The sequence below is a fragment of the Heloderma suspectum genome, chromosome 3, assembly GCF_057233095.1.
Source record: "Heloderma suspectum isolate Gila_16-S chromosome 3, 16-S_ref, whole genome shotgun sequence".
NCBI lineage: Eukaryota > Metazoa > Chordata > Lepidosauria > Squamata > Helodermatidae > Heloderma > Heloderma suspectum.
This window is the reverse complement of record NC_139460.1, coordinates 79,264,534-79,285,364: the sequence shown is the minus strand read 5'-3', so window position 1 is coordinate 79,285,364 and position 20,831 is coordinate 79,264,534. Positions and strand designations below refer to the sequence as shown.

Sequence of the window (20,831 nt, the reverse complement as noted above, 5' to 3'; positions counted from 1 at the left end):
ATCCACAGCGTGCAGAGTAACACACCTAATCTAATCAATTTTATCTGCAAAGTGCCTTGCCAAGGCCTCACAGGAGGCCTTAGAATGCTCCAGTGGTTCAGGAGCCACAGGACTGACCAGGCTCCGGACCACTTGGATTAATATTAGCCATATATGTCTACTGTAATGCAGAACCTGGATGTATCGGGACAGCATTTCTTCCCCTCCTGCATTAAGAACCCAACCAGCTTTTGGATCTGCTTTTGTTGGGGAGGGGGAATCCTTGGCAGGGGAGCATGCACTGAGAGAGAACAAACTGCTCACTGGGGGTCTTCAGTATACCATGTTGTATATCATGACCCTGAGGGAGAAGGAAAGAGTCAGGAGCTAGAAGTAAATGGTTAAAGTAGATAGGACTCCTGGAGACTGCTTGCAAATTATGACTATTTCTTTATTATTCCTACTTCCATAGTGGGATGCATTACATTCAAATCTTATTTTTGTTCTGGCAACACTAATTTGGTTAACCCCTGTCCCATTGTAGATTGAAATGTGGTACCGTACTTTAAAAAATATTGAGCCATTGTTGTCCCCAAACTCTCATTGTTCATCCTTGCCATCACTTCGAAATTTCACATTGCTTTGTTTATGAAGTGTATATATTGCTTCAAGTGAGCATGTAATAACTAGAAGTAAAAAACAAACTATGCCATTTAAGTTTCTAAAAATCTAGTTATAAGTCCCTGGCTGCCTTATCCACTCGAGTAAGGTAGAGCATTTCCAGTACTGTCAGCTGTAGTTCCGAAGTTCTCATCCATGATTGGTCACCATACCTATCTTCCTGTGTGAAATTCCAGTTTTGTTTGTGTGTCTATAGTTCTGCCACAGGTTGTTCTTGTTCAGAATATAAGACCAATATGCATCAATTTCTGTGCATATATTACATTTTATGGCATCCGGTGACATGAGTTTTGGTTATATTTTCATTTTTGTCTGCTAAAAGCAACAGTAAGATTTTGGCTTTATCTACTCATAAACAGTTTTTCAACATCTGTCTTCTGGCTGCCTGGGCAAAACAACATATGATTTTAAAATGACTCTCTTCAGCAAAATATCCATCTGAAGTGAATCATTCTGGATTAAAATATATAGTTGATAGAGTGGAAAGTTATATATTTAGCAATTGAAATTATAACAACAAATAAAACATACTTTTCACAATGCATTTAAAGAAAAGGGAACAAAGAAGAACTCACATTCAATATCAAGGTACATGCTCTTTTGGTGCCCACCAATTCTACTTGCAGCTTCACAGTCATATCTCCCTGAATCTGACAATTTCACATCCTTAATGTGCAGTGTTGACCTTCCATGCTGCCCTTTGACTTCTATACGACCATCTGGACTCTGTTTGTAGACATTCAGGGGGGGAGAAGTATTTATTTAATTTATTTTGACTTAATTTCTTTTGTATTACATGCTAATTGCATCTGAATGCATGGTACCTGTTTTGAAAACATCATTTAATTTCAAAACATATTGGAGATATTGGTAAAGCATATTAGGTGTTTTTTTAAAAAAAATAATATAATGATATTACAGGAATTTAAAACCAGGATACATAAAAATAGAATAACGCAGATTGTTCCTCTGACATAAATATCACAAATATATTACGAAATAAAAAACCTCGAGATTATTTGCATTCTGGTAAGAACACCAGATTATGTTGAAGATGTCCATGAAAAAGCAGATGCCACACGTATAGAAGAATCATGTCAACCTGTGTGGACCAAAAGCCAGTGCAAACTACAAAAGCCAGTGCAAAGTCCATTAACACTACAAAATCTAGAGCGGGGGGGGGGGGCGGCAATTTGGCCCCGAGATTTTTTTATCTACACCTCCTATCAGCCCTAGACAGCAAAACCAATAGTGAGGGATCATGGAAGTTGTAGGCCAAAACATCTGAAGGGCCAGAAGTTGCCCACCCCTACTCTAGATTTTGTAGTGTTACTGGACTTGCATCAAAAAAGTTTGGAATAAAGGAAAGGGAACATGCACACATTTCATTTTATCTTGCAAGCGCAGGATGTTGTAAATTAAAATGGTTGCTGTAATTAAATAATTGGCAATGAATAAAATCTAGAGAAAGGCACACTAAGGTCCCACTGAAACTAATGGTACTATTAAGCTCTTAAATCAGCTGATTTCAACTGTATTTAAACATGCCATTTTTTTTCCAATTTGTACCCACTGACAATTCTATATTCGCAGATAAATGTAGTATATAGGCATCCATACAAGTTTGGAAATATGAGCTCCTCAGTTGACAACCCCATCTCAGCAGTGGCATTCACATGACCTTCTGTTCTGTTTCAAGAGTCAATTCCCCTCCAAGACTTACTTCTTATACTACAAAACATACACCATGCAAAACAGAGACAGAAGAGCTTGGAGTATTGTTTGCAATTCTTTAAATTGCAATAAATAATCAATGATTCTGAACAATTGCTGATAGCAATCTTGTCTTCTGCTTTTGTTCAAACAAGTGTTTGAAGAATTGTGCCTAAAAATTTAACACAATCCTCACATGCTAGAAACTGATACATAAAGCACAAGCAAACTATATAACAGTATGTCAAAAATCTTTACATGGTCATACTAATACAACAGAAAAAAAACATGTATCAAGACTATATATTACAAGCACATATTGTAATATTATGCATCATAGACACATATGTATAATATTATAAACACATGGACAAGACATAATAATCAATAAATATTTAAGTCTGCAATCCTATGCACACTAACCTGGCAGAAAGCCCTACTGAATTCAGTGGGCCTTACTTCTGAGTAAACATACAAAGGACAGGGCTGTTAGTTGATAGTGTAATTGTTTTTTCTAACCAAATTCAACCAACTAGAAACATAATTCTACAGCCATCAAAAGCACCATAATACACAACTAGCTGTACTACGGTATAGTACCTTTTAACACTTTCAGTATCAAATACACCCAACAAATAGTGAACTTTTAATTACAGCTGTGCAAAAATGGCCTTTCAAAATTCTCCGCCTTATTTGTGGGCAGAGAAATTTGGAAGACATTTTCGCTGAATTTCTCCAGGGAAAGGAGAAATTCTCAACAGTTTCTCACAGGTAGGGCTCCCCATTGGCAGGGCTTGTAGCACAGCATCTTTCATTTTTGGTAAGGGTTTGGGGTTTTTCGTGTTGCAACAACATCAACTGTATTGGCAGGATGGCCCCTATTATGCATCAACCACAAAGCAGGTGTACATGTGGGGGGTGGGGGCAGTGTCTAGCTCCAGGGATGAGGTGGAGTTAATTGCTCTGCCAAAATTGGTCCTCCAATTTCCTGAAAGTTTCTTCCCCATGAAGGGGGCTTCCATTGTTCTGCCTCAATCTTGGGGTGTTTTTTTATCATTTATTTTTGTGGTGTTCTTGAGCTTACATAATCACAGCTAGCCTCCCAGGCTGCCTGCACTTCATGATCTGAAGAAGCACCATGGGAGGAATAACCTCATGGTGCCTTAAACTGGGCTTGAACTGAAGTGTAGGAAACTGAGGAGGCTACAGGCTGCCAGAGAGATGACTGAACAATGAAAAACAGGACATTTGTGCTCATTCCTTGGCCACCTCCTAAATACAGTAAGCCCAAGAAACCCAAACCCAACCCATGATAATTTCTCTGAAATTTCTTCACCACTGAATTTCTTTTAAAAAACAATTGAATGAGAATGGTTGAAAGCTGAATGAGAATGGTTGAAAAAAAATGAGAGACATTTTCCACACAACACTACTTTTAAAACAACAATGTCTTACTTCAGGTATTGGCATGGTTGCTCTTTAAGAAAAAATAAGGTATGTTAAGTGCACAGGATAGGAGAGCTGAATTTAAAAACCTGACTGCCTGTCAAAAATAGAAAAATAGAAAAAGCCTCACACTATTTTCACTTAAACCAGTCTATTTATACCAGTACTTGACATGAAGTTTTATGAAATTCTAAATAATAATCTCAACAGAAGATTTTTTTTTTTTTAAATGAGTGGGGTAAGACTTTAGAGCAGAATTGTGGAACATCTTTCAGCCTGAGAGCCAAATACAATTTCTGAGAGCTCTCAGGGGCTGTGTTCCAGTGGGGGAAGACCAAAGCTAAAAGGTCTGGGCTCAAAATATCAGCATATTTTAGCTTAAAGCTCTTCCTACCAGTAACTGACCATTTTTAGAATGGGAAAAAAATGAGAGAAAGCCAGGAAACTGCCAAACAATCATTAATTGGGGGTAAGGAGGCATGGCCAGGGGAAGGGTGTGTGGTCACATACCAGATTGGGACCAAATGCAGGCCACATTTGGCCTGTAGGCATGAAGTTCAACATCCCTGGTCTAGAGTGAAACTCATAAACTAAAATGAAAAGCTCAAATGTTATCTTTGTATGAATTTAAAACAAAAACCAAAAAACCAAAACAGAACAGTTGGTTCCCTACTCCCTCAGAAATGTAGTTGGAGGAAAACCATTGGTTCAGAGTGCAATTTCAAAACCTATTGAAGAAGGGATGATATGTATGGTTCAAGTCAGAGATGGGTGAGTTCTAATAAACTCCTCTTGGAAACTCTAGTAAACTGGGGACCCAAAGAGCTGGGCTCTCCACTCCTTCACTGGGAATTTGCCCCTCCAGCACTTTCTGCTTCTTCCATAGGACTCAAGGGAAAATGAAGGGCATTCTCATCAGGGTCAAATCGAGATCCAAGCCAGAAGAAAACTTGGGGGCTTGTTATGGTATAGCCAGAAGGGCAAGTGCCAGACCTCAGTGGGCTCTTGGCAAAGTGCTCCCAATGGACTCCTGGCTTGCACACCAGACCAGGCCCACCACTACCATGCCAGCCAACCCCCTCCCTCCTTTTTTAAAACCTGGTGGCAGCTATGTAACACCAGCTCCTTCAGTCCTCCTCCTCCTCCTCTTCCTAGGCCAGCCAGCAATGCTGACAAAAGGAGGCACTCCTGCTGGCTGGGTGGGCCTGCTGGCCCCCTAGCATACCATTTAAAAATAACTTTTCCTGTTACATTTTGCGCAGCAGTGATCTGAAGGGCATGGTTCCAGGGCATTGCCTGGAAGCCCACCTTGCTGAAGTTAAGCAGATCTGGGTCTGGTCAGTGCTTAGAGGGGAGACCACCTAGGAACCACATGTAGCCACCTTGAGTTCCATGATGGAAGAAAGGTGGGGTATAAATGTAATAAATAATAATAAATCTGAACCAACCAGACACTGCATTTGGGGGGACATGGCCAATGAGTGTACCGGAGTGACAAAGATACGGTCTTTACATCACTCCTTTGCCTTCATTGGCTGTGTCTCCCTGCCCAAGGCTAGCCAGGCTTGGAGGAGAAGAAAGAGGAATGGAAAAGAGGAAGAGGGGAAAGAGTTGCTGCCAGTATTGCTCAGCCGCCACTAGGTTAAAAAAGAGAAAAGAAAAAAGGAGGTCTGGCTGGGTGGCAGGGAAGCAGGGTCAGGGCACTCAGCAGCTACCTGACCATACCAACCCCTGATGCAGGCCTGATAACTAGTCTCAGTTTCATTCTTGAGCCTGGCCCAGGGGAACTTCCCCTACATCCCTATGCCAGGTTTCCCCTTATGACCTGGACCCCCTGAACAACTTCTTAAAGATCTCTTGCCTCCTTAAGAGTCCCACTTTCCTTCTTTTACCTTCCCCTTTCCAATAACATGAGGTTTAGGCTGTAGGTGTGGGGTAATTGATACTCTATACACAGGACATAACCACAACAGTTCACTGGTAAATTAAAGCAAGAAAATCACAACTAAAGATATTTACACAATAGAGCTGAGTGATACAAAATGAATTTAAGAGAAAATAAAAGTTGCAAAACACAAGTTCCTTTACCCTAGCCGTACTTAGACTTCTCCGGGCTACTTCTTCCCTGCCGACCTGCTTCCTCTTCAGGCTCTGGTCTCCCCGACTCTTCTCTCACTGCTCTGGTCTTTCTGACTCTCTCTTTATATACCCTCCTCCCTCAAAACCAAAAGTACTGCTTCAGCCCTGAAGATATGAAACTTAAATGGGGAAATGAAACGAAACCTTAACCGGAGAAATGAAACTACTCCTTTTAGGGATACCCCCTCCCAACAATTATTATTATTAATTATTATTATTAAATTTATTAATTGCCCATCTGGCTGGTCACCCAGCCACTCTGGGCGATGTACAACATACAATAAAACAGTTTAAAACAATAAAATTCTACAATAAAAACATTTTCTAAAATACCCTAACCCACCCCAAATGCCTGCCTGAACAACCATGTTTTTAATGCACGACGGAAGCTCATTAAAGAGGGGGCATGACGGAGTTCCCTAGGGAGGGAGTTCCACAGAGTAGGGGCCACCACAGAAAAGGCCCTCTCCCTCGTCCCCACCAGTCTAGCTGTCCTGGCTGATGGGACAGAGGGAAGGCCATCCGAGGCTGATCTTGTTAAGCGGCCTGTCTGGTGCTGCTGGAGGCGCTCCTTAAGATAGGCTGGGCCGGAACCATATAGGGTTTTAAAGGTCAAAACCAACACCTTAAATTTGGCCCAGAAAACAACTAGTAACCAGTGCAACTCCTTCAGCACTGGAGTGATGTGATCTCGCCGGAGGCTGCCTTTAATCAGGCGAGCCGCCACGTTCTGTACCAGCTGCAGTTTCCGAACCATCTTCAAGGGTAACCCCAGGTAGAGCGCATTACAGTAGTCTAAACGAGAGGAGACCAGGGCATGTACTACCGATGGGAGCAGATGGTCGGGAAGGAAGGGGCGCATACAGTGTTGATACAGTGCTGTCCGGCTCACAGCTGACACCTGAGCCTCCATGGACAGCTGGGAGTCCAAAATGAACCCCAGGCTGCGGACCTGGTCCTTCAAGGGTAGCCATACCCCATTCAACACCAGGTCAACATCCCCCAACCTCCTCTTGTCTCCCACCAAAAGTACCTCGGTCTTGTCAGGGTTCAGCTTATTCCTCCCCATCCAGCCACTCACCATCTCCAGACATTTGGACAGGGATTCTACAGCCAACCTTGGTGAAGATTTGAATGAGAGGTAGAGCTGCGTGTCATCCGCATATTGATGACACTGCACCCCAAACCTCCTGATGATAGCCCCCAGGGGCTTCACATAGATGTTAAATAGCATCGGGGAGAGGATGGAACCCTGTGGCACCCCACAAGTAAGTGGCCATGGGTCTGAAACCTCCTCTCCCAGTGCTACCCTCTGGTACCTGCCGGAGAGGAAGGACCGGAACCACCGTAATACGGTGTCTCCAATGTCCAACCCCTCCAGGCGGTCCAGGAGGATACCGTGGTCAACGGTATCAAAAGCCGCTGAGAGGTCGAGGAGAACAAGGAAGGAGCATTCACCCCTATCCAACAAAAAACTCCAGGCCTCTAAGCCTGACTCCCCCCCCCCCCCGCCTTTGCCTCTGTAGGCATCAAACCTTCACACCCTACTTCCTGTTTCTTCGCATTCAGAAATAATTCAGGGTTATCCCACTCTTCAGAGGTTTTCCACTGTTGAAGATTTGGTAGATCTACATTCCAGTCCAAATATATTATTTTATAATAAGTTTTACAGATTTCAAATGGGAGTTACTTCCATATGAATTGATTAGGATCAGGTGTTTTTTCCCCCTTCTTGCTGCCCAAAACATTATAATAAAATGGCAAATTAGTAAAATATCTGGTAAGTCACTACTTGGCAAGAACTGTCACACACTTCACAGATATCTTGAGCGTAATGAGGAAAATTGGGAATAATTCTCATTGACTTCAGTAGGGGATTGCTAAGGCTTCTGACTCTTGAAAGACAACATTCTGATACAAAGGGGTGATGGGATGGGCTACAGCTGGGGATGGATGGACACCCCACACCCGCTCACTGAGCCACCCGCACTTACCCGGGTCCTGTCCTCCTCTTCTGCGATCACCATGTTGATCTCCACCAAAAACATGGTGATCACAAAAATACGCTCATAGACTTATACACAAAATGGTGCTGTGTATCGCCCATATATGCAAGATTGCATAAATGGGCTATTTATGGATCAGATCCCAGTGATAAAAGGGCAGGGCCTGGTGCATCAAAGAATAAAGACAGTAAAGAGTGGAATTCAAGGTACCGGGGGTAGAACCATCAGTAGGAATGCATGGATCAGTCTATTTCCAGTCCTTCTCACTTTGGCACAATCATTAAGTCCACATTTAATATGCAATTTCCCCTAACTTACACATTTTTGTATGCATCTTTGAGTTGAGAACTGCATATCAAAATTCAGAGACATGCAGTCTAAAGGATAACTGCTTTCTGATCTGCATCTTAGTCTGAAGTGCAAATTAGGTTGACTTGGTTAAAAGATATGGACCAAACAAAAAACTCCCTCATTCCTAGCCATCATTAAAGTGCATAGGCACAGCTCATTATATTTTGGGGCAGACTAAATACTGAAGGGGTGGAGACACAGAAAATGCTCTGTTCATCTACATATAGCTACTGCATATGCCTAGAAATCCCCTGCTACCAAGCAGTAGAGTTCTAATGTATGATGAGGATACAGCAGATCAACCTCACATAATCCATCCTATGGAACTATGTGTCACAACACACACAAGCACAAAACTAGAACTAAATGAGCATGAAGAGGAGATATGCCCAACTGCAGACTATAATCTGCATCTAGTCACACACATATACCCATTTTACAGATGGGTAGCATTGAGACTGAAAGTGTCTTGAGTCCAAGGACAAAGTGAATCTATGGCAACAATGTAAAAACACACAGACAACAGATCACTCAAGGGCAAGAGCAAACCTTAGAGATTAACTAAAAAAAAGAATATATAACCAATTCCACATTTAGCCAGGCATATTCACACAGCTCTCTTTCATATACCCTCACAGTACACTGACAGCACCCCCCTGCCCAATTTAAAATCTTGTGGTGACCCATTGGGGTGTTCCCCTTCTAGTACATCCCATCCCAAGTCAGCAGGACCACATTTTCATAGAAATGTGAAATCCCCCCCCTTCCCCCTTTTAACTGGTGTTCTATTAAAGCCAGGATTTTCTCTATGACAAGCAGAGTCTTTTCCAGCTAGATCCAGTTGTTTTCCGCTCTTCCCCCTTTTCCAGTAGCCAAGCTGGATTTTGACAGCTCCTCTGACAGCTGTGAAAATCCTGCACAGCTAATAGAACACCAGTGAAAAAAAAAAAGGGGGGGATGTACTTTTCTATGAAAATGTTGTCCTGCCAACTCGGGTAGCCTTGAGAGTTGCCTTGTATAAGGGAGCAGGCAAGGCAAGCCCCTATACTTTTGGATATCCGAAGCTGTGGAAGTGTGCAACTGTGAACAACCAAAAGTGCACACCCTCCCCCCACAAAGGAAGTAAAAGAGCCACTTGCATACATACTCTGGGGCTGGGAAAATGTGAAAAAAAATACCCAGCCCCATTTTTGCACAAAAAAACTAAAAAGAAATTAAAAACGAGGGCTCCAACTGCAATTGGGATCATGGTTGGAGCGGGGACAGGGGCTTTGCAGCAGACCACATGGGTTCTGCCGCCAAGTCCCCTGGGATGCCAGGCAGAGCTGGCTGGAGGACAGAGGGGGAAAAAAACAATGCATTGTGGGTGGTGTGCCCAATTGTGTGGCAGGTGCACCATCCACGCACTATGGGTTGTTCACAAAACAACCCATAGTGCATAGCTAGTTACCCACAATGGGTTGGCGTGTTGTGCAAATGCGCCCAGTATTTGCTTTCCAAGGTTCTGCAAATATAAATGAGCAAGTCCGTAAGAAATAATTAATGAAAACAAAATAAATTCAGTATTTATTTAAAAAAAAATGTATTAGGATAATCAGAAAGTACCTTACTATGTCTGAAATCATGTTTTCTACATTGATAATGCCTATAGAGTAAAGACGTGAAACTGAAAATGTCACAGAAGGAGAGGAGAATGAAATTATCAAGCTAGCAATGAGAGTACATATTCACAGACTGTCCCATAACAAAAGTATCTCTGGGTAGCCAGGATCTCTGGGTAGCCAGGATCTCTGGCTTTGATGGGAAAAGGATGTGGAAGTACTGAGAATTTTCTTGCATCTAAAACTGCGAAGACATTTCAAATCCTATTTTTAATAATCTGATAAATCTTTTTTCTGGTTCAAAGCTGCTTAACCACACTTGACTCCACAATCCTAACACTTTTTTCCCCATGAAGCATCTCTAATGTAGTTGACAATTTCATTTTATTTATTTTCATTTCAATAAAAGGTGTAAATTACATTTAAAAACCTCCCATTATTCATTATTAATATTAGGTTTAGTCCCCTTTTCAGGACGTGTAGATTGAAAGAGCAGAGCATCCAATGTCATCCTAGCAGGACCAGGAGTCCGCTAGTGCAATGGGCATTCCCTCTCTTCTCTCTCCCTGCAGCCCTTGATGCCACTTAAAAATCTGCTCTGGAGGGTTTCCCAACTGGGGGCATGGGAGAGGGGAAGAGAGGGAATCTGCTCATCCTGGTTCCACTGATGGACCTGCTTCAATCAGTAGATTGAAATCTTGTGTAAATGGCCACTTTACAGCCACCATTTGCATAAAAGGCCTTTTACATAAAACGAGCCACCCTTTTTATGCAAAACAGAGGCTTGCCAAGGGGTCAGATGGCTGCTTGCCACTTGCTGGGCACCTGCAGACTGCCCAGCAGCTCCTCCAGGATGTCAAACGGGGGGGGGGGGTAAGTGGCGATGATCTGCAGACTGGAGTCTGGGAGGACAGGAGCAGTGGGGGGGGAGTCTGACAGATTCCACACACACCCCTCGGACACCTGCAACATCTCAAAGTACAAATTAAATCAAATCAGTCAATAAACTCAATAAGAACATAAGAAAATAAGAACCACCACCATGCTGGATCAGACCAAAGGCCTATCTAGTCCAGTATTCTGTTCACACAGTAGCCCAACAGTTGCCTGTGGGTAGGGATGTTGGAGGGATCCATTCAGGGGGGTGGAGCTTGCTGAACTTTCATCAGCTCAGCCCCCTCCCCACTCATTTCCCTGCAAGCTGGCCTGACTTTTCCGGGGGGTGGGGGGTCTTCATAAAAAGAAATTTGCACAAATTGCAATTGCAATTTGCATAACTTATGTAATTTTGGCCGCAATTTGCACAGATTTCTTTTTATGCAAATAATTCCTGGTTTTTGGGGAAAGCTGTGCGGCTTGGCACACAAATGCAAGCCAAGTCTGGTGCTCAGTGGGAGTTCACTCACCCCCCCACCCACCCAAGACCAGATTTCACAGCAATGGACATCCTTACTAGAGATGGGTGAACTCACCATAGTCCAGGTCCACTCGTCGGACCCCCACTAACTGCCTGCCAGCCCCTGCTTGCCATGCAGGGCTAGCTGCTGGGTGGTCTGCCGGCACCCGGCACATGGCCACTAGGGATAGGCGGATTCCCTACCTGTCATTCCGGCTGGGAATCTGCCCTTGGGGGGAGGCGACCTGTCCCTCCCCCCAGAATCCTAGCTGGCCGGTTCTACTCCACGGCTAGCCTATCGCGTGAAAAACCACAGACGCAAATGGCATCCGCTACACCATTTGCAGCCATAAAGCCCTTAGTTTAAGCTAAATGCAGCCAATTACAGCTGCATTTAGCTTAATCTAAGACCTTTACAGCCACAGATGGTGTAGCATTTGCATCCGGAGACAGTCAGCCTCAGCCAGTGATATGGCAATGGCGGCCGTATCGCTGGTGCTCTGGAGCCGGCAGCGGGGAGGATCCGGCTGGTGAGGACTTCGTGGGTTGGTGGAGGTAAGCGATCCATTCATCCATGGACTCTGGAGGCTGGATTCTTTTGAATCCAGCCTCACTGGGGTCCGTGGAGGAATTCTCTGATGTCCTTAATGGCCACCCAATCCTTTGGCAAGCGCCATTTTATGTAAAAATGGAGGCTTGGCCTTTTTTATACATGCCCATGTGTGCAAAAGCAGCCATTTGCGCAAAATTACAGGCATAAATGGTCCAGTCAGGCATGTGCGGGGGTCTGTAGACCGCAGTCTGGGGGGCTGAGCGGGGGGATGTCCACTGGACTCCACTCCTTTCCCAGACTCCTGTGACATCCCTAATCCCTACCTGTGGGAAACCCACAAGTAGGACATGAGTGCAATTGCACCCTCCTGGTTGTGTTCCCCAGCAACTGGTGTACATAGGCATACTGCCTCTGATACTGGAAGCAGCATATAGTCACCAGGAATAGTAGCCACTGATAGCCTTGTCCTCCATGAATTTTGTCTAATCCTCTTTTAAAGCTCTCCAAATTGGTGGCCACCACTGTGTCTTAATTTCGTAGTTTAACTATGTGCTGTGTGATGAAGTAATTCCTTTTATCTGTCCTAAATCTACCACTGATCAGCTTTATGGGATGGCCCTGGGTTCTAGTATTATGAGAGAGGGAGAAAAATGTCTCCTTTGCCACTTTTTCCACACCATGTAGTGACACATCTGAGCTGATATGCATAAAATTGCATTTTAATGCGTTAAAGAAAATGAACACTGATGATGTGTACAGGAGTCAGTAAAACAGCATTATATGCATAGCAACAGCAGCATAGTCAGTCAGCTCTACATCACTTGCCATAACCCCACCTCACAAATTTACTGCCAAATGTCCAACCAAAGGGCTGCATTATAATCTGTGGCAGCTTCAAAAGGCTCTTGGGACATTATGTAAGAGGTTATTATTGCTCTGCCCTCTCCACATTTCCTTATTAAAAATGCATACATCCTTTACACCGGGGTGGGCAGAAGGAAAAAGTTTTCCCCATGTTTTGGTTTTCAACTCCCATAATCCCTGGTGGCATAGCCAATGGGCAGGAATGCTGGGAGTTGAGATCTGGAGATCTACTTTCTGCCCTCCTTTACACAGGGTGCAATCAGAAACTGTGGAACAGGTTCTGATCAGATCCCAGCTTCTAAGTGAGATGATCGTGTTATCCTCTTATGGATTCCTTATTATATCCAGTCCTAAGAGCTTAGTGTTGCCACTGCAGCTCATAAAATTGGGTTATAATAAACAAGTGATATTCATTATACAGTTAAGACCAGAATTAATAGTTAACTGAATTTAAAATAAAAATAATGTTCAATAGCAAGCAAAGTCAGATTCCATTCTTATATCCTACACTTCAGTGTAGTATTTAATATTGTAATTAATGTGTAATATTTAAAACAACTGAGGACATGGGGTTGGATTCAGTTTAGGTGTGCACAACTGGGCTGGAGGAAGCAGACTTCCCCACCCTGTCCCCCCAACAGCAGTCGCTCTAGTCCCCTGCAAATGCTACACAGAGGATCAGGGTCCCTGCTGAATGGGGTGAGCTGTGGTATGGGGGATCTCTAAAAATCAGGCAGAGACACCTTCCATGAGCGGAACCGTTCCATTCTACGGATGTCAGAGAATTCCGCCACGGATCTCGGTGAGGCCGAATGCCAGTGCATTCGGCCCCCCGAAATCTGTGGTGGAACGAAGCCCCCCGCCCCCCCACCCCACGCAAGGCACGCGCAACGGAGCACTTACCTGCTGCCGTCCGTGCTGACTTGCGAATGGCGTCTGCGTCTACGGCCACCATTCGCTTCCTCATTATAGCTGTGATAGGCTACGTAAATAATTATGTAGCCTATCACGGCTAACGCAGGGATGCCATTTGCGTCCCTGAGGAGGCCGTGATAGGCTACGTAAGTATTTAAGTAGCCTATCACGGCAAAAAAAGAGAAAAAAACAGCGGATGCAAATGGCAGCAGCTATGGCGGCTGCCATTTGCATTCCCCCCTTTTTTTGCCGTTTTAGCCTACATAAATATTTACGTAGGCTAAAATGGCAAAAAAAGGGAACGCAAATGGCGGCCGCCGTAGCCGCCGCCATTTGCGTCCACTGTTTTTTTCTCTTTTTTTTGCCATGATAGGCTATGTAAATATTTACGTAGCCTATCACAGCAAAATACAGGGACGAAAATGGCGGCGGCTAGGGCGGCCGCCATTTGCATCCTTGCAGGCTGCCCAGCGGCCAGATGTCCGGCTGCTGGTGGCCCCAGCTGGTGGCTCCGCGGAATTTCTGCGGAGCAGAGCTGGCCGGAGAGAATTTCGGGGGGAGGGACGGAGCGCCTCCCCCCCACCGCGAATGTCACCCTTCGAAAAGGTAAGTGACTTTCGTACATCCCTATTCCATTCATGGAAGGCAGATCCTAGATCCAGCACTTGATAATTTGGTCTTTACGATTGCGGAACCAATTACTTCTGTTGAAATCTGCTTACAATAATATTGTTTAAGGAACTTTAGATTTGATTACCTGATATTTTTCTGTTGTTCTCAGCAAATACTTTCCTGATAGGTTTTTGCAATTAAAAAATGTCTGCCTGTTGCAATTTGTTAGTGTTTCCACAATAATTTCCACTTATCCTCAAAGCATAGTGGGTTTGATGAATAAATAACACAAATATTTCCAAGAGCAGAAAGATCCTGTGGGATAGTCAGAAACCAACTTGGAATTTATTAATCAGAACTTTCTGACACTGATATGAGAAAAAGTGGCCCCATTCCAGTATAGGTGTATGGCTTCTTGTTTTAGTTTTTGTGGGTCGCCTGTATGTAATGAGGTCCTACACTGGTATAACTGTTCATAGCCATGATGCAGTTTCAAATGCATTTCTCTGTTCTTACATCATGTTCACTTGGTTTAGATCTAAAGAATGCCATGTGTCACCAGCTATAATGACAGGAAACGAAGCTCCAGTTTGTATAATACTGCCATTTCTCAAATGTATGATGCATGCTGTAGTATTGGTTCCTTGACAACCCACCCCACACAAAAAAGGCAGTGTTTCTTGTTGACAGTAATCAAAGAATTGAGCAGCTAAATAATTGCCATAAGTATAGATGGTAGGAGAGCCAAAGCAAGATGATGCCTTAACTATATACTTAGTTCTTCACTGCTACTATTTATTTCAGTTGCTGTTTAGTTCAGCAGGCAAAAGGTAACTAGCTGTGGAAGTCAAGTATGTGGTCTATTCATGTTTTCAGGATGACATCTCAGTGAATTTCAAAAGGATCCAGACTCCTGATTAAACACCATTGTCTTTGAAGTTCATGAAATATATCAATTTGTCAAGAAATATACTGCATGATGGATGGTTTTCGAACTAGCATCCACAGGAGAGATAAACAAATCAGCACAGACACTTGCAAGTCAGCGAGGCTTCAATGTCAGACATCAGGCAGATCAACTTGAGCAGTTAGCTAGTTCCTCAAGTAGCAGAAAAACAATGTAGATAAAAAGTGCTATCTGAATCGAAGGCATTATGAAAATTCCAGAAGATGAAACTGATGGCCAAGACTTCCTAGGCTGAAAAGCTACCTTTGATGAGCAAGGGCTGTTATTCACAACAGCCACCAATGTGAAGAAGCTGATGGAAGCTCCCTTCTGGGTTATGGATGCAACATTCAAAACATTCCCCACATTCTTCAGGTAAATGTACTCTATCCATGCACCTGTTGGAAACAGCAGAAAATTCCAGAGTATTGCCATGTGTATATTCCTTAGTGTCCACTGATTCAGTCATGTTACACCTGAGTCTTGCACTTGATGTGTGTGTTTTTTAATGGAAGACCTTGAATGGAGTCTACAAGACAAGTGCAGTTCATTTTTCAGTTTCACACAGGTACTAATCATTGCAACATGCTACAATTTCCTTAATGGGTTGGTAAGTTTTCTGCCCCTCAGGGGAAGAAATTATTTGCAGTAGCCCATTTAAGAGTTGTTCAGTATTTAAGTACACAAAAACTAACCCTGAAGTAAAGATATTTTGTTGCTTTGGCTTTCTGTCCATCTGTTGACATAGCAGCTAATTTTAAAGATTTCAAAGCGGAAATGACTCTTTGTATGTACTGAAAATTACCTGATAATTATCATTACATACAGGTACAATAAATAAATTCTTGAGGACATCAGACATAATTTAAGAAATGGTAGCAATATGAGACATGATTAATCACTGCTTTATGCTGGTGTTTTCATGCAACATTTTTGTTGGTTATATAAAGAGGTGACACAGGGCATTGTACATACCAAAACCAATACTACTTCTTCTGTTCTTGAAAGGGCCGGCATTGGTGTGCCTGGTAGGAAGGCAAAAAAAAAAAAAAAAGGAAAATAATGAAGATAAAAGATGCTTTAAATTCTATCATCAATTATCTTGAAATAGCCTAGAAATCAGAGAAGAATTTTTAAATCTCTAATTAAAAAATTAGCACCACTAATGATTCTAGAATGGAAAAATACATGCAACTTTGGTGGTAAAAGAAAATTGAACAGCTGCTCTTAAATTACACTTCCCATTACATATTCTAACTAAGATGGTAAATAATTCACTATGTAACCAGAAGACAGGCAATGGCACCATCACATGTCTTCTTCTGAATCAGCAAGAGCAACCACTGCTGTCCACCACTGCAGTCATGTAACACCATGTGTAAGAGCCTGTACAATGATGGAGGCAGAAAAATGACATTCTCAAATGCCTGTTGGATCAGCTCAGAATCACCCTTTCTGGTCCTCTCCTCCTGTTGGTCACAGAAACAGGTTCATTTGTCACTTCTGATCAGTCTATTTTGGTTATGGCTTTAATTTTACAATTGTAAGGTCTGTAAAGAAATGTCTGTATATTCTGTCTGTATATTCTAAATGTTGTGAATGTTGGAGACTCCAGTTCAGAAGTATCTAAAAATAAATTACATAACATTCTAGTCTCAGAATTTGGCATTATACTTTTTCTTTCTTTTTTTAATGATTAGAGATGTATTTCCACTTGACTGGAGTCCCCAAAGCAGCTCACAACTTTCATGAAATACACATTTGCAAAGATCAGTATAATCAGAATATCAGAGCAACTACGCTTTCTATAGGTTACTACAGAATTCAAATATTTTGCCAACACATTTTGTTGTTATTTCTATGTTGGAGGGTTAGCATTTGGAGTATACTGTGGGAGACGAAACATGAAGAAAAAAAGGCAGAAGAACTGGATGCCACAGTGCAAGACTTCTCCAAACCAATTAAAAAGTGCAAAGTATGGAATATTATACATATTAATCACAGAGCTGGAAAAACGAAAACATATCCATAGAAGGAACAACTATAAGAACCACTGGATGATGAGAAGCCATAAGATCCACCAGATGATGAGAAGCTATATTTGTGATACAATTACAGCCACAGACATTCTTCATATTACATTATTTGAAAAAGTGTTTGTTAGTTCCACTGATCACATTGTTACAGTTGCAAGAATCATAAAATAGTATATACTTATGCAACACCACCTTTTAAAATACAAACAAATCAACACTGAATTTTAGTTGGTAAGCAAGCTAAATGGGCTCAGAGGGAGGATGGTGATGCTGTGAAAGCTTCTGCCATCCCTCCTGCCCTGCATAGCTCTTGCTAGCAGGGCACTGGATGGGTGGAGGGCTTTGATCTTGAAGCCCCCCATTTGAAGGACTGCAATACTTCTGCAATGCACAGTAAATGTGTTAAGTATATTTCCCATACTTACATTCATTTCATGCCTCATCTAGGTGAGAACCTAGATGAAAATCATGTGTACATTGTTATTGCCAACCACACCAACTGTAGAGTACCTGTGGTTATTTTTTAATGCAAGAATTACACTTGCTCATTTACTGATATCCTAATACCTTCTGTTGCTAGTTAATATCTTCTCAGTGTGACAGCACTTGTACAGCACTTACACAAAAATAGAAATTATCATTGTCAATCATTTAAAAGAGTCCAGTTCAAAACTCAAATTATAATGATGTACCAGGGCTGGAACTGAATTTAAGAGAATATCAGCAGTCAGAAATTTGTACCACCACACTTCCCATTGGAATTATATCTCATACTCAGGCCTTAAAAATGGACAGGCCTTTCAATATTATAATCAATATTGCACATCTCACCTTCATTTATTTCCCATTCTCCCAGGTTGCGACCCCTCCTCCTCCCTTTTGAATGATGTCCTTGTATAACAATTTCATTAATTTCACCTAATGAAATGAACAACATTTGAGGGGAAGAACCCTATTAAATCCCAGAAAAGTAGAAGGGTAGGACTCACACTGTGAACATAGATTACAATTCCACTCTTACCACACTATAGTGTCACCAGTTATTTCACAATATATCTTCTATGGGGTTTAACGGGGCAGAGGGGGGAATATAGATTGCCTGTATAACACGTTGTGGTACATTAGAGTCAAGTGGTATAAACTAAGGTGTACTGCATGCTATTAATTTCCCCACAGATTTGACATGTTAGTCATAACCTTACAATTATTTACACAGTGCAGAGGAGAGAACCAGAAACCTATTGAATAAGATGAACAATCTTGCCAGGTCATTTATGTGAGCATCTTGATAATATTTTAAAGTTATTCTTGGCTCTCTCACAGTAAAAATATACTAGCTACTTCAATCTCATTCTAAAAGTTACTAAACAACAACAACAACAACCAGGAGAGGGAAACACAAATAGAGATTTCCTCCAGCCTGGTCAGTCTGTTACTCTGGTCAAGCCATTATTCTGACTTATTTTAAAGTAAGTTGAAAACTGTCAACATCTGCCTACCGAAACCTTAGGTAGATTACATATATGCAGCTCTATTATCCATTCCTTAAATGATTCAATGTCTTTCGGAATGCTGTATTCTATCAGTGGAAATAAACTAAAATCTTTACTCAGAAACTAGATTAAACAGAAAAGCTGGGGAAAGGAAAATAAAAATTCCAAGAACCGTGAATAAAAAGAAATGTAGTAAACAAAGCACCTGGGATGGAATGGCCACATGCAAAAAATAGGATGACAAGACAACATGTCTTGAAAAACCTTACCGCACACCTCTACTGTACCGTATTTCTTGTGGTCCAAGGACAGAGTCAACATGAGTAGTGATGAGGGAAGCAAAGAATGCCCAATACTAAAGGTCATCCTCTCTCACATATGCATGTGAGTGGTATATAGCATGGGGTAAGCGACCCATGTGAGATTGTAGCTCACAGGAGGGAAAGGGCAAAGTAATTGCAATTTTATTAGGGATGTCAGAGAATTCAGCCACGGACTCCAGTGAGGCCGGATTCTTTAGAATGGCCTCCCCCCTGCCACCCCGCGGAATCCCCCTGGGACAGACCTATCTGGTGGCGGATGCGGCAGCGGCTCCGGCTGCTGCTGCGGCCGCAAATGGTGGCCGTTGTAGCGGCTGCCATTTGCGTCCGCAGCAGCCCGGTTGCGGTTGGAGGCCCCGCTGCGGATCGGCCTGGGGGGGAGGATTCCAGGGGGAGGGACGGATCGCCTCCCCCCACCCGCGGACCCCAGCGGAGCCAGGTAAGTGGGGTTTTGTACACCCCTAATTTTTTTCAGTTCGTCGAAGGTTAGCTTGCATCTGTGGCTCCGACTTCACATTTCTTATACAAGTAGAGCATTTGCATAAACAAGAATGTATGCAAGTGGAGCCGCCTTTAATCATGTTAACAGACTAGAAGACTGAATAGTCCATGCAACCAAGAATGTAAATACTTCTAAGTCCCAATTCTGATGCAGAATAGCTGCAAATAGAGCAAGCAAGTAGATCTACAATGAGAGGAGGTAGATCTACAATGGTGGCTGGGGCATCTGACTTTGCAAGCACCAGGAGCAGGCGAGCAGCACCAGCAGTGAGATTGTACTCCATCCTGCACTGTGTACTGCAAGCCTTATTTACTGCCATTCAGTACCATGTCTGGTGATTGTCTTCCAGCTAGAAGCAAGATTGGCTATGAAAGGTCTAGGGATGCATGAGAATTTATTTTCAATTCGGTTTTGACAAGAATGTACCAAAATTTGAAATGTTCCCCGTATTCAGGACAAAAAGATTCAAAACAGTCAAATATGGGAGAAACCAGAACTGACTAGGGGTGCACGAAAGCCACTTACCTGGTCTCGCAGCTTGCTTCGCGGTGGGGGGGAGGCGCTTCGCTGCTCCCCCCGAAGTTCAGGCCGGGGGGGGAGGCTTCCCGCCTCGCCTGGCCGAAATTCAGGCCTGGGGGGAGGCGCCTCGCCTCGCCGCGAAATAAAAAGTTAAAAAAAAAAACGCCCCCGTGATAGGCTACGTGACGATTTACGTAGCCTATCACGGCTAGATCTGCAAAGACAGCCGTGATAGGCTACGTTAATCGTCACATAGCCTATCACGGGTGACTTTGAAAATCTAGCCATGATAGGCTACGTTAATCATCACGTAGCCTATCACAGGGGCGTTGTTTTTTTTTAAATTTTATTGGAATGGTGGCGGCGGCAGCCGGTCGAAAGACCGGCTGCCGCCCCTGCCCCTGACGAAGACCTGCCGAAACGCCGCCGGGACCCGCCGCCGGGAGGGACATTCGGGAAAGGTAAGTCCCATCCCAGGGGGGGTGTGGGGGGGGCGGAGAATTTCTCCCCGAAACTACTTCGGGGGGCCGAATACATTGGCACTCGGCCCCCCGAAGTTTTGGGGAGAAATTCTCCCCCATCCCTAGAACTGACAGATTTACCCATCTGGTCCAGGGCTTTGAGTGTGTAACTCTTAAAAGTCTGGGTTTGAATCACTGTGTATTCAACCATGTGAGTGCTTAATTAGGTTGCCCCCTCTTTTTTCTGAGGTTCCTCATCTTTAACAGCTATATGACCAAGAGGTACTTCAAGGTCCTC

At 43.1% G+C, this 20,831-nt stretch overlaps 1 protein-coding gene across 1 annotated transcript in view; it reads right to left on the bottom strand.

The window, feature by feature from the left end:
- The window catches only part of NCAM2 (neural cell adhesion molecule 2), a 472,561-nt gene that overhangs the window by 150,088 nt on the left and 301,642 nt on the right, over window positions 1–20,831 (bottom strand). Inside the window, exon 9 of the mRNA XM_084843540.1 lies at window positions 1,236–1,386. Within this exon, the coding sequence (XP_084699666.1) occupies window positions 1,236–1,386 (151 nt within the window). The remainder of the gene's footprint in view (window positions 1–1,235; window positions 1,387–20,831) is intronic.